The sequence below is a fragment of the Lontra canadensis genome, unplaced genomic scaffold (genome assembly GCF_010015895.1).
Source record: "Lontra canadensis isolate GAN:19392208 unplaced genomic scaffold, GSC_riverotter_1.0 scaffold74, whole genome shotgun sequence".
In the NCBI taxonomy this organism is placed as follows: Eukaryota; Metazoa; Chordata; class Mammalia; order Carnivora; family Mustelidae; genus Lontra; species Lontra canadensis.
The window spans coordinates 6377037-6389021 of NW_022631068.1; the positions used below are offsets into that span (position 1 = coordinate 6377037).

General features: G+C 38.6%; 1 protein-coding gene across 1 annotated transcript; it reads right to left on the reverse strand.

Annotated features, from left to right (window-relative positions):
• Positions 1 to 514: 514 nt before the first annotated feature.
• Positions 515 to 1771, reverse strand: FANCF (FA complementation group F). The gene has a single exon (XM_032881220.1). The coding sequence runs from the start codon at positions 1721 to 1723 to the stop codon at positions 647 to 649; it is 1077 nt and encodes a 358-aa protein (XP_032737111.1). The 5' UTR covers positions 1724 to 1771; the 3' UTR covers positions 515 to 646.
• Between the last annotated feature and the right edge of the window lie 10214 nt (positions 1772 to 11985).

Genomic DNA, 11985 nt, shown 5'->3' on the forward strand with positions numbered 1-11985 from the left:
AAAAAATAGTTTGGTCTCTGAATTTGAGAGTAGTGATTTGCAGAAATAAAAACAAATTTGTTGAACAACAGAATTTTAATACAGATTGAGGCTGGTTAATTGATTAGGATATTAGGTTTAAAAGGCCAAAGTCCGGCGTTTAAACTCCAAACAGGCCAGTTAGTTCAAACCAACATGTTTTTTGACAACACAGGTTGTTGGTTAAAGAAAACTCTTCACCACTCAGGAATGGGTGGTGGTGGGGGAACCTAAGCCATACTGATAGATAAAAAAAGGTGTTTTGTCACTTTGAAAAGTACATATCTTTCCAGCATTCTTAGAAAGGGGCCTTCTAATAAGCAAACTATTGTTAATCTCATGGCTTTAAGCAGGATGCTTCCAACATCACTCCTCTATCCACAAAAGCCATGACAGTACAAACCAGTTCCTTTACAAATTATAATTGTAAATTATAATTCCGCCTATTATAAATTAGCACGCAAAATAATATTTTGGACACAAGAAGGTAGAGATCTGGTGCAAGCACTGGAATTTTAATTTTGTAAACCATACATATAAATAATAACACAACACTGCCCATAGTGAACTGGGGCCTGGGCTGAGACCTAAGACTCCCCCCACCCCGCTCCGCCCCCCAAAAGCATGATCATGACCCACTCCCAAGAGCTAGCAACAGGTCTGTCCAGATGCTGACACCCGGAACTTGGAAATCTCCATCCTGCGCCTTACAGGCCTCCAGGGCAGTTAGAACTTCGTCTTTCAGAGGTGGAGGGGCCCGACAGAGGCTTTGAAACCGGCCGTAGAGCTCCTCCCAGGACACGTGTTGGGGATCAGCTCCAACCCAAGTGCCCTTCTGGAGGTCGTAGTGCAGGCGCCGACCCCAGTCTGTAAGCAGACCCAGATAGGCCCGGGAGAGCGCGGGGTGGCGGCTTGCCACCGAAGTGAGAAGCCCGACCGGGAGGCTGTGGCAAAAGGCGGCCAGGACATCCGACTTCGCCAAAAGCCAACGGACCAGCTCCTGAGCCCCGTCTCCGGGCGTTTTGGGGGTGCCCAGCTCCAACTCTTCTCCCTGGGGCCGGGGAGACGACGGGGGAAGCAACAGCGCGGCCGCCATGACCTTCAGAAAGTTGTTCTGAGGCAAGCGGTCCCACAGAGTGCTGAGAAACGTGCTGGGGCCCTCGGCTTCGGCCTTCGGCACCTCCCGCAGACGCCCCAGCAGCAGCTCCGCCTGGGTCTTCAGCACTGGGTCCTCAAGCGCCGACTTCTCTCCCGGGCTGCTGAAACGCAGCAACTGGACGGCGGAACGGCAGCGGGCTAGGCGGGCCAGGCTGCCTTGGAGCGCCTCCTCGTCGGTATCCAGGACGCCTGGGCCCGGAAAGAGCTGCTGCAGCAGGTAGTGATAGGCGGCATCCCCGAGGGCCCGGTTCTCCAGCAGGCGCAGAGACAGCAGGAGGTCACCGCGCCCCAGGGCCTGGAAGTTCGTCAACCCGGGGACTGGAGCGGACCCAGACGCGCCCTCCTGTCTCCACTGGTTTTGCAGCCGCCGTTCCAGAGCCCTGCGAATGCGAACATGGCGGCCAAAGCGCCTATGGACGTGGCGCAGGTAGCGAGCCCACTGCAAGGCCCTGCGCACGGTTGCGGGGTCCCAGGTGCTGACGTGGGTGGTGCGGGAGACTGCCAGAAGCTCGGAGAAGCGCTGAAGGTGCTCCACGAGCGATTCCATGGGGGCGTGCTTACTTCCGCGTTCACCTTGGAGACGCCGACTCTCTGCGTGCCGATTGGAGCGTCCGTGTAAGGATACGCCTCTCTACAATGCTATTGGATAAGTTCCCTATCAATCTGACCGCGGCTTTAATCCGGGTATTTTGACCCCGGGAAATTTAAACCGGAGAAAAAGCCCGTCGGTTTTACTTTCTCCCGCCAATGTTAAGGAGGCCCTTAGGGCTGGAGGAGAATAAATGTGGGGCGTCCTAGAGAAAGTTCCCAGAACCACGTGTAAGATGCTGTTAGGTACGAAAGTCTCCATGCTTCCTTTGACTTTGGAAATACTCCCTAGTGGAAATTTCCTGAGCTTTGCCTGAGATAGTCTGTGCTGAAGTTTATCATAATTGGGCAATGCCAGACATGGTGTTAAATATTAAACGAAGGCTTTAGTTAAATCAGTTTAGTAGAAAATGCACTGGCCTCTGATTAATTAATGCCGGGCACTCTTAAATCTGGGCCTTCATGTTGTTCTTTCATTATTAGAACTGAAGCCCAGATTAATTGGAGCAAACAAAAACTTCAATATTAATACTTCATTAAAAATGTTAAAGGAACTTAAATTTTCATTTAAAAATTGCACTATTTTGTGTTTTCATTTTTTTCCATGGAAAAAGAGCTCAGCTGAATTTTATTTCACACAAACAACTAATTGAGCAAAAATAACAGTTAAGAGCCTATACCAAAACCAAATATTGGACTATGATTGTGGGAAGAGGGAGGGAAGAGAAAGAAGGATCTATTTCTGGAATGTCATCTGGATTATTCACTCATTTATGCATTCAACAAATATTTATTTGCCAATTACTAGAGGTTACATTGTTAAATACCCACAATTTTTTAACATTTTATTTTTAAAATTTCTTTTCAGTGTTCTAGAATTTATTGTTTATGCACCATACCCAGTGCTCCATGCAGAAGGTGCCCTCCACAATACCCACCACCAGGCTCACCCAACCTCCCACCCCCTCCCCTCTAAAACCCTCAGTTAGTTCCTCAGAGTACACAGTCTCTCCTAATACCCACAATTTTTAACTTAACTGATACTGATGACACAGCTCATTTGAGGGGAATTTCTTTACAGTTCTAAAGACACTAGCCAAAACTAATTCTAATTCTAAGTAGGCAGAATTGATGTTTTGTTTAAACACAAGGGAAAGAGAAACATTTAAAGGGGGGAGAGTCATGTTTCATTTATTAAAATGATCATTCCCACATCTTTAAAAAAAATAAAGCAGTGATGCTTATTCTGTTAATTCAGTCTTACTGTTTGATATTTATCAGCCCACACTCATTTTGGTCCTGAAGTATTACTAGATTTTATGTCAGGAATACTATATCCCAAAATTCTTTTTATTGGCTACTAGACACTGAGCCCACTGTGCAGTGTGCCTTTAGGAAATGTACAGGCTTCACTAATTCATTCATTTATTTATTCTTTTATTGAAAATTTATGATGTCACATCATGTAGATACTAGGGATTTAGTGATAAATAAAATAAGTAAATAATATAAATAAATAAAATAAATGTAGCCCTTGTCCTAGTGGAGGAGTTTATCTACTAACATTGAAGAGAGACATTGTACAAATAACCTCTGATGTGATAGGAGGATATAATAGAGGTAGGTCAGGAAGACTTAGGTAACAGAAAGACCTTTTTAGGAAAGTGGTTCTTCACCTTAAAGCTCAAAGGTGAGTGCTGAGAATTGTTTTCATGGCCAAGGAAACAGTTAAGTTGCAGATACCTGAGTTGAGAAAGTCTAATCCATTCAAGGAGGTGAAAGAAATCCAATAAATATGCCTTTAGTTCAGGATGGGGTGAGACCTTATGGCAAGAATTGTTCATCTTAACTTCTGCATCTTCAGATCTTTCACTTATCTCTTTAAAATACTATTGTATTTTAGTCCTAACGAACATTATAATGTATAAATTCATACATAGTTCAGATTAGCCTCTTTTCAGTAAACAATGTCTATGAAGTCTGACTTCCCCTTTAGAAGAAAGAAAAGCCTAGGGTTTAGAGCCTCTCCTCAATGTTCCATTTCATTAAACAAAATTCATTGAGCATTTATCAAGGTACTACTGTATTAATGTCTCAGGAATTGAAAGATGATTATGACAGGGCTTTTGCTTCAAGAAACCTACAATCTTGAGGCAGGGGTGGGGAGGGGCAAAAGAAAAATCAACTATAATACAAATCAGATGTTACATGTTTTAAAAATTGCAATAATGATTCTCTGAGAGACCAGTTATAAACTGGAGAGTTCTAGGAAAGTTTTTATAAAGAACCAGTACTTCATTTAGGCCTTAAATTGTTTGAGCAATCATGGAATAAGGGAAAATTCAAATGAGAGAAATAACAATGTAAATCATCTAATAACATGAATGTGTACAGTGTGGGCTCCATGAGCAATCTCCCACTTGTTGGTTATGATCCCTAAGGTCTTGGATACAGTAAATTAGGACAGTGAATGGAAGGCCAAATCTCAGGAGATTTTTTTGTTAAAACATGATAATCATTCAAAACATGGCTGTTAAGAAACATAAACAGCTAAGGTTCAGAAAAGAAAGGCTTTCATGAAAAACCTACCTCACCAAGTCTTGGGGAGGATGAAATGAGATAATAAATGTAAAATGCCATACTTGATATTATGACTATCTTTTAATATCCATTCTATCATCACTTTCACCCACTTTGAATGATAACTGCAATTTGGGATAGGGACTCAGCTCAGTTCAAGGAGTAGTGCCTGGTAATTTTGAGTCATGCATTTTAATCTGCCCCTCTTTTTATTCAGTAATTAAGTTAGGAACCCTATCTGAAAACTGTCAGTGCAGTGTTTCCTAATGAGAGAAATTTGTTCAAAAATAACCAGGTGAATCATTTGCAGTATCTTATCTTGGATGATTCAGAGAATGCTTTCTTCCTCTTGAGAGTTGGTGGAGCATGAACATTGACTAATATGAAGAGGAAGTGGTAGTAGACCAGCTGCATGTATACAATCTGAAGGGCAAGCATGCTTAAGAATTAGTTTCTCTCTTCCTCTTCATATTGTTATATATTTATAGGAAGCCCAAATCTGCCACAGCCATCTCCTTCCCAGAGCCAAGAGAATCTCAGAATCACACAGAATACATTGGATTAAGACAACCCTCAAACTAACCATGTTTAGGATTATAGCCCTGTATGTTCCCAGTTGTGTGGGTGTGTGTGTGTTTGGTTGCTTTTGGTTTTGGTTTTGTTTTGTTTTTGTTTTTTTTTTTTTTTTTGGTTTTGGGTTTTTTTGGCATGTGTACCAGTTTTCCTTTCATTTTTGTCATTTTCAGCTAAATGCACCCAACTACTACAAGCACTGTGGGACTGTATGACATAGATAAACAATAAACATTGGCTGTTGCCATTGTTATTACTATTTTTTTTTTTAATATATTTATTTGACAGAGAAAGATCGCAAGCAGGCAGGCAGAGAGAGAGAAAGGAGGAAGCAGGCTTCCCGCCGAGCAGGGAGCCCAATGCGGGACTTGATCCCAGGACCCTGAGATCATGACCTGAGCCAAAGGCAGAGGCTTTAACCCACTGAACCACCCAGGCACCCCTGCCATTGTTATTATATAAGCCTCCAAAGTATACATCTGCCCAGTTCGCTAAACTCTATTCTTACCAAAGGTAAAAGATCAACCACTGTTATGGGCAGTGGTGAAGAACAGTTTACTGAAGAAAGATGGAGGTTGCTGCTGCAATATTTACTCTTGGTCCTGCAAGTTTTTTAATACAGTCTTGTTCAATGGACTATAAAGACTAGAAAAATCAAACTGGTTTTATTATCTAGATTAGATCTAAATCTTTGGTCCTTTTAAGATATACAATCAGCTGGAAATTATAGGACACTATGAAGCTGAGAGACCAACAAAACCAAAATACTCTGATATCTCTTTTTTCCAGTCTAAACAATGTCATAATCATATGTCACCACATTAATTTCAGCTATTGGGTTGTTGAAATAATATTTTCTATATGAATAGGTAGACCTGGACCCCGCATCTTCAGGCAAGACAGACACAGGGTTTTTTCTTTCATCCAAGAAGCTGCTTCATGGAAGGAAAGTGTTTTGTCCTTTTTACAGCCCCTCAGGGGGCAAATATTATGGGCAATGATTACACCTGATCCTGACTTCATTACCTCATTCAAAACAGAGGTAAGAGTAGGTCTCTCTGGATTCTTTAGTAACAACAATAAATAACAAGCTGGCACACTTTTTAAAAAAATTATTGTTGAAATATAGTTGACATACAATGTTATATTAGTTTCAGATGTACAACACAGAGGTTTGACAATTCCATACATTAAGCAGTGCTCACCACAATAAGTATAGTTACCATCTGTCAAGTTGGCACAACTTTTGAAGAGATATTTCTCATAAAAACTTGGCAGACGCATTTATCATTTTTTTTTTCCAACAATGCAATCTATCTTTCTGAGAAACCTGTCTTGGGTAAAGGGCCCAGGAAATTAGTGGAAGAGTTCCAGATGTCCAAGAAAGACATAGCATTGCCCTGGTGGATTCAGGAAGGTGGGGGAGAAGGGATTAAAAGGTAGGAATCTCATTGTACACATAGGTATAGATGTCTGCTCCAAATCTCTTTTTCCACAAATTTGAGACACTCCTTTCCATTTGTACTGTATGTGAATGTAAGTAGCCTCAAAGCTAACAGTAGAAAGACTACTCTTACAATGCGTATGTATTCTGAAAATCAGAACTTTCATGAAAACTTGAAATACTTGATACTAGAGATTTTTGGATTCAAAATTCATTTGCATCATTATAATAAAGTTTAACATTATGTTGCCTTTATAAGGAAAGAAGAACTTTTCTTTAAATATAATCTCATTTGGGGATGCCTGGGTGGCTCAGACCGTTAAGCAAGCAACTATTGTTCTCAGCTGAGGTCTTGATCTCAGGGCCATGAGTTTAAGCCCCATGTGGGGCTCCACGTTGGCTGTGGGGCCTAGTTTAAAAAAAAAAAAAAAAGACTAAATAAAATCTCATTTCTTTAAATTTTGATTGACTATAAAAATGGTTTTATCTGTTTATTGATATTTTTAGTCAGTGGTGATTCTCAAGAATATGAAGAAAACTTAACGTCTTGATCAAGAATTGTGACTGACCCTGCCAAACATAAAACCAATGTCCAAAAAAATCATGGAATCAAGATTTTCTGTCTAAAAGATTTCAGAGTTTTAAATGTCAGTAAGAAGGTCCATATAAATTTGATATGTAGAATCATCTCTATTCATACTAGCATTCTAAAAGAGTGCAAAAAAAAAAAAAGTTTTTTTCACCCAGTCTTTTATACACGGCTTCTAAATTCTCTTTGTTGACTGCCAGGTGCCACAATGTGGAAAGGGTGGAAAACAGTGCTCTAACATAGGCTTTCTAAACACAGATAGCTAAGGAAAAGGGACAAAATAAAGGGCATTGCAATTCAAATCAGCCTGCCTTCTGTTCTTGTAAATATCATGGGGAAAGAGTTAGTTGGCTCTCTCCTTTTGTACTTCCCATTTCACTTCATCTGTTTTCCTCCTCCTTTTCCCTGCTCTGCACAGAGGGACTGGTCTGATCCTTGACGGGGTCACCCTCTTTTCTTCCCCCTCTTTTTGCTGCTAAATTGACCAGTGAGAAGCATTAGTAAGCAATCAGAAGGAGGAGACACTTGCAGCGTTTTTCTTTCTCTGTTGTCTGCTAAGGCCTCAGGATTTTTGTTCCTTCCTCTAAGAGTTCTAGAAGGCTCCCCTGAGCTTTTGACAGCAACTACGCTTCCTGGCGGCCCTGGAGACTTCCTGCTGTTGCTAATCCCTGGATGCCTTCACATACCTTATTGATGCCCTTAACCCTGGTCATACCTTTGTAAGTAATGCTCTGTTAAATTATTTTTAAAATCCCTGCTGACTGTGCCTGTTTCTTGCCAAGACCTTGACTGACACAGTTATTTGAATTTTGAGCCATTCCTATAATTAACATAAGTCTGTGAGTCATAATACTATCAATCAGTATATGTTTAGGGAATGCTGAGTAGCCTAGCACAATGATTCCCAAATACCTTTCATTGCCACACACTGATGCACATCTATGACAAAGTCATCATTATCACAGTGATACATGACATATGATAGAACAATGTGAAATGTTTTCATAAGCATAATTAAGCAAAGGGAAGAAACATTTCTTTATAAAGCAATGATTAAATTAAATGGCAATTTAATTTTATTAAATGGCAATTTTGTTTTTTCTTTATTTGGAAAGATTAAAGTTTGCTACAATTATCTTAGACACCTAGTTTAGAATATATGTGCGTATATGAATTGATATATGTTTACATCTAGCTATATAAATTATAAATCTGTGAAATCCATAACTCTGAAAATCTCCTGTCTAGTGTAGGAAATTGTAGTAGTGTTCATGAAGATATTGGAATATTATACTAAGTAATAGGGTCTGTGTTCATTTGGCAATCAAACGCTATTCACAGTTTTGGGGCATAAGATTGTCATGATCGTATCTGCTGTAACACAATGTAGACAATTGCTTGTAGCCAGCTGGGGCAAATGGCTAGAAATGGAGGTCCAGTAGAAAAATACTGTTCAGGGTGCCTGGATGACTCAGTCAGTTGGGTGTCTGCCTTTGGCTCAGATCATGGTCCCGGGGTTTGAGCCCCACATAGGGCTCCCTGTTCAGTGGGGAATCTGCTTCTTCTTCTCCCTCTGACCCTCCCCCTGCTCCTCTCTCTCTCTTGCTCCTGCTCACTCTCTCTCTCAAATAAATAAATAAACTCTTCAAAAAAAAAAGAAAAATAGTGCAAAAGTGTATAAAATGACAGTTTCATTAAGGAAGTAGTAGAGGAAACATTAAGGAGTCATGGGGAGAGGGTAGTAAGTAGATTTGAAAATTCTTTGTGAAGAAGCATCAATTTCTTAATGGAGAGGAGAACCAAAATTACCTGGCATATTCTCTTGTAAGTGATCAGTGAAGTCTCTTTACTTTTGGAATGATTAATTTAGACAGATATAGTTTTGAGAAAAAGAGAAGATAATAAAATCTCATAGCAAAACATGGTTAAGCAGAAATTTTTATGAACCTGTTGTTTAATCCTAGACTACGGTAATTCCTTACACTCTTTTGGATCCCCTAGACTAGCATATTAGGTAACAGAATAAATAATTATTGAATAGTATATCCAAAAGACATCTTGGTTTCATGAGGATTGAGTTATTAAAAACATAGATTGAATTATGAAAAGGAAGAATTTAAACAAGAATCTCTCCCTTCCTTAAATAATCTCTAATGCAATTTCCAGAATCTGAATATTTAGCTTAATACCTCTTGGGTTGCTAATGTTCAGGAACAACTTAAATTAATCTTGAATTAATCACACTGGAAGAAACACTCCTGACTTTTATCATTTTGGTATTTTTTCTCCTGCCTGGGACATGTTTTGGGGTTTTGTTTTGTTTTGTTTTGTTGTTGTGTTTTTGCTTGGCACATGTTTTGAAAAGAAATTCTATGTGTAAGGGACAATGATGAAATTCATGTTGACCTTGGTCGAATTTATTATCACTACATCTCAATACATAGATTATGTACCCTTGGTCGGATGGTTTTATCACTACATATCAATACATAGATTATGTACCCTTCTCTATGTATTTGTGGATATTTGTATAGAAGTAAATAAGATGAAATTTCTAATAAGAAGATAGTTGAGCCAAATAATTGAACTATATTTATATTTAAGATTTATTTTTTCTTTTACAGTTGGTGACTTTTTCCCTAATGTCCAAACCAGAGAGAAAAAAAAAAAATGTATGAATCAGTTTTTCTCTTTACCTTCGAATTAGAAGTTTGCTTTCCATGCAGGAGAGTTCTGTAATAATGTCTGGTGCCTTTATTTTTATCCCACAGTTATCAGTATATTGCTATATGACTACCTGCCAGGAAAGGCTTTTTTTTTTTTTCTTTTTTCTGGTTCAATAACTTTTTAAGTGTCTGTTGTTCCCATTTTCAAGTCTCCAAAACTTTTATGTGAATTCTTTCAGCACATTTTTTTCATTATTTCCCAACCTTCTTTTTTTTCTGGATGGCTGAGGTTTCCAGACATATAACCTGAAGTGTCCTGAGAGAATTAATATGTAAAAAAATAAAGCTAAGGAAATGGAAAGCAAAGTATGCATGTATAATACATGTGTATAGATACATAAATTCATTTTAAATTTTCCTTGAGAAAACAATAGATAAATCTAATTTTCCTTATTAATATTCTCTCAACCAAGTAGCAAATATGGTAGAAAAGTTATCAAGAAACTTTCTTGTTCTTAATAACTTCCAGACTTAATCTTAGTTCTTAGATTGGGCTAGTCTGTTAATATCATTAATGTCAAGAAGTGTTTTCCCCAAAGATCCTTAACACTGCAAAATAAACTGGCTGAAATAAGCCCAATAGGTGATTAAAACAAAATTCACAGTATCACAGAGACATTTTATTGGAATGTAAAAATTCTTTCTGGTAATGTTTTTATCAGTTAGTTATAAAATTTTAAATATAAAGGGAGGCTTTAAAGGGAATATTCCACTGTCAGATGTGAGGGAAACAGTCCATTTGAGGGGAGAGAGAGGTGTTTGAAGCATTTTTGCCATAGCTAATATTTCTTTTTTCTTTATTCTATTAAATGGACTAATGAAAGTTGTAGTTTTCTACCAGTTTGTGTATCTTTACTCAAACAGATGCAGTGAGTAAAGGCCCCTATTTCTTGTTTTCTTAGAAAATGATGAGTCTTCACCTTTCCACTAGTTGGTATATTTTGGTATTCATCTGTTTTATTGATACTGACATAAAGGAGAGGATGTATACAATGGAGCAACATCTCTTTTTCCAGGATGTCCATAGTCCTGGATCCATATGAAGACATTTCAGTATTTGGTTGACAATTCAACATGCCAGAAAATGCCAAGAGGGTAGCCTGTGTGGCTCAGTGGGTTAAGCCTCTGCCTTTGGCTCAGGTCATGATCTCAGGGTCCTGGGATTGAGCCCCGCATCGGGCTCTCTGCTCAGCAGGGAGCCTGCTTCCCCCCCCCTCTCTGCCTACTTGTGATCTCTCTCTCTGTCAAATAAATAAATAATATCTTTTTAAAAAAATGCCAAGAGTTCAGAACAAGACAAAATTACTGAGGGAATTGTAGGGTAGAAGGAAAAAAGTAGTTATAATAATAAAAGCAAGGTTTAAAAATATGTATGTAACAAGTTAAATTTGACTGTATAATGGGACACATTGAGAAAGTTTTTTTTTCCAGAGAGTTATTTGCCTGAGCAAATATTGTTATTGAGATATTACAAAGTTAGGACTTGTAATCAATAATATAATTTTAAAAAAATTGAAAATGTCAAATTTTATATTAAAATTTTTTTGTCTATTAAAATCGTAATTTTAAAACATGTCCACCTAAGTAAAGAGGTAAACTGAGGCAAGCTCAAATTACCAGAAATTGTTCAGGAATAGCAGAGGATTGCAATTTAAGAAATGCATACTGTAACGATCTACATGTAGCGGAGTCCATTGAAGTTTTTGGGTGGGCTGCATTTATGGTCCAGGAGTGCAAAGAGTGGGGAGTTCACCCATAGCCCAAGCAGTAAATTCATTGACTTGAGGATGGAGAGGGACTCTTCGTGGGTGTTAGTTGGTCAGGAGATAAACCTCCCTCTTCTGTAAAGCAGGAATTTATGGGAAACCAGTTTCTCAGTTCTTAAATTCAGTTCTTCTGAGGGTGCACTCATGAGATTCCCCATTTCCTCTTTCCTGGTTGAATTGTGGGTTGAAATTCTTTCACCACTGTAATGTTCTTAACTCTTTCTAGTTCAATTAAAATTTTCTGTTGGTGGTGATCTTGGTTGTAAAAATACAAAATACACTTGATTTTATTCATTTAAGTGAGAAAAAAAAGGACTTGGTGCCCAACCAGGAGAATATCAGAATATATTTGCAATTCTGTATGATGAGAAATGATTTACGTGAACTCTGTGTTCTCCTTTAGCTTTGCAATGTGATGATTTTATTTAGCTTTTTAAGTAGATTTTAGTAAAAAGGGAAAAAATAGCTTAATTTAAACAGGATGACTGAATATCTCTACAGTGTGCATTAGGATGGATTTTACCTTTTATTTCCTATGCTAGA

Coding starts and splice junctions, on each gene's coding strand:
- FANCF (XM_032881220.1), bottom strand. CDS start 1,723: ATGGAATCGCTCGTGGAGCACCTTCAGCGCTTCTCCGAGCTTCTGGCA.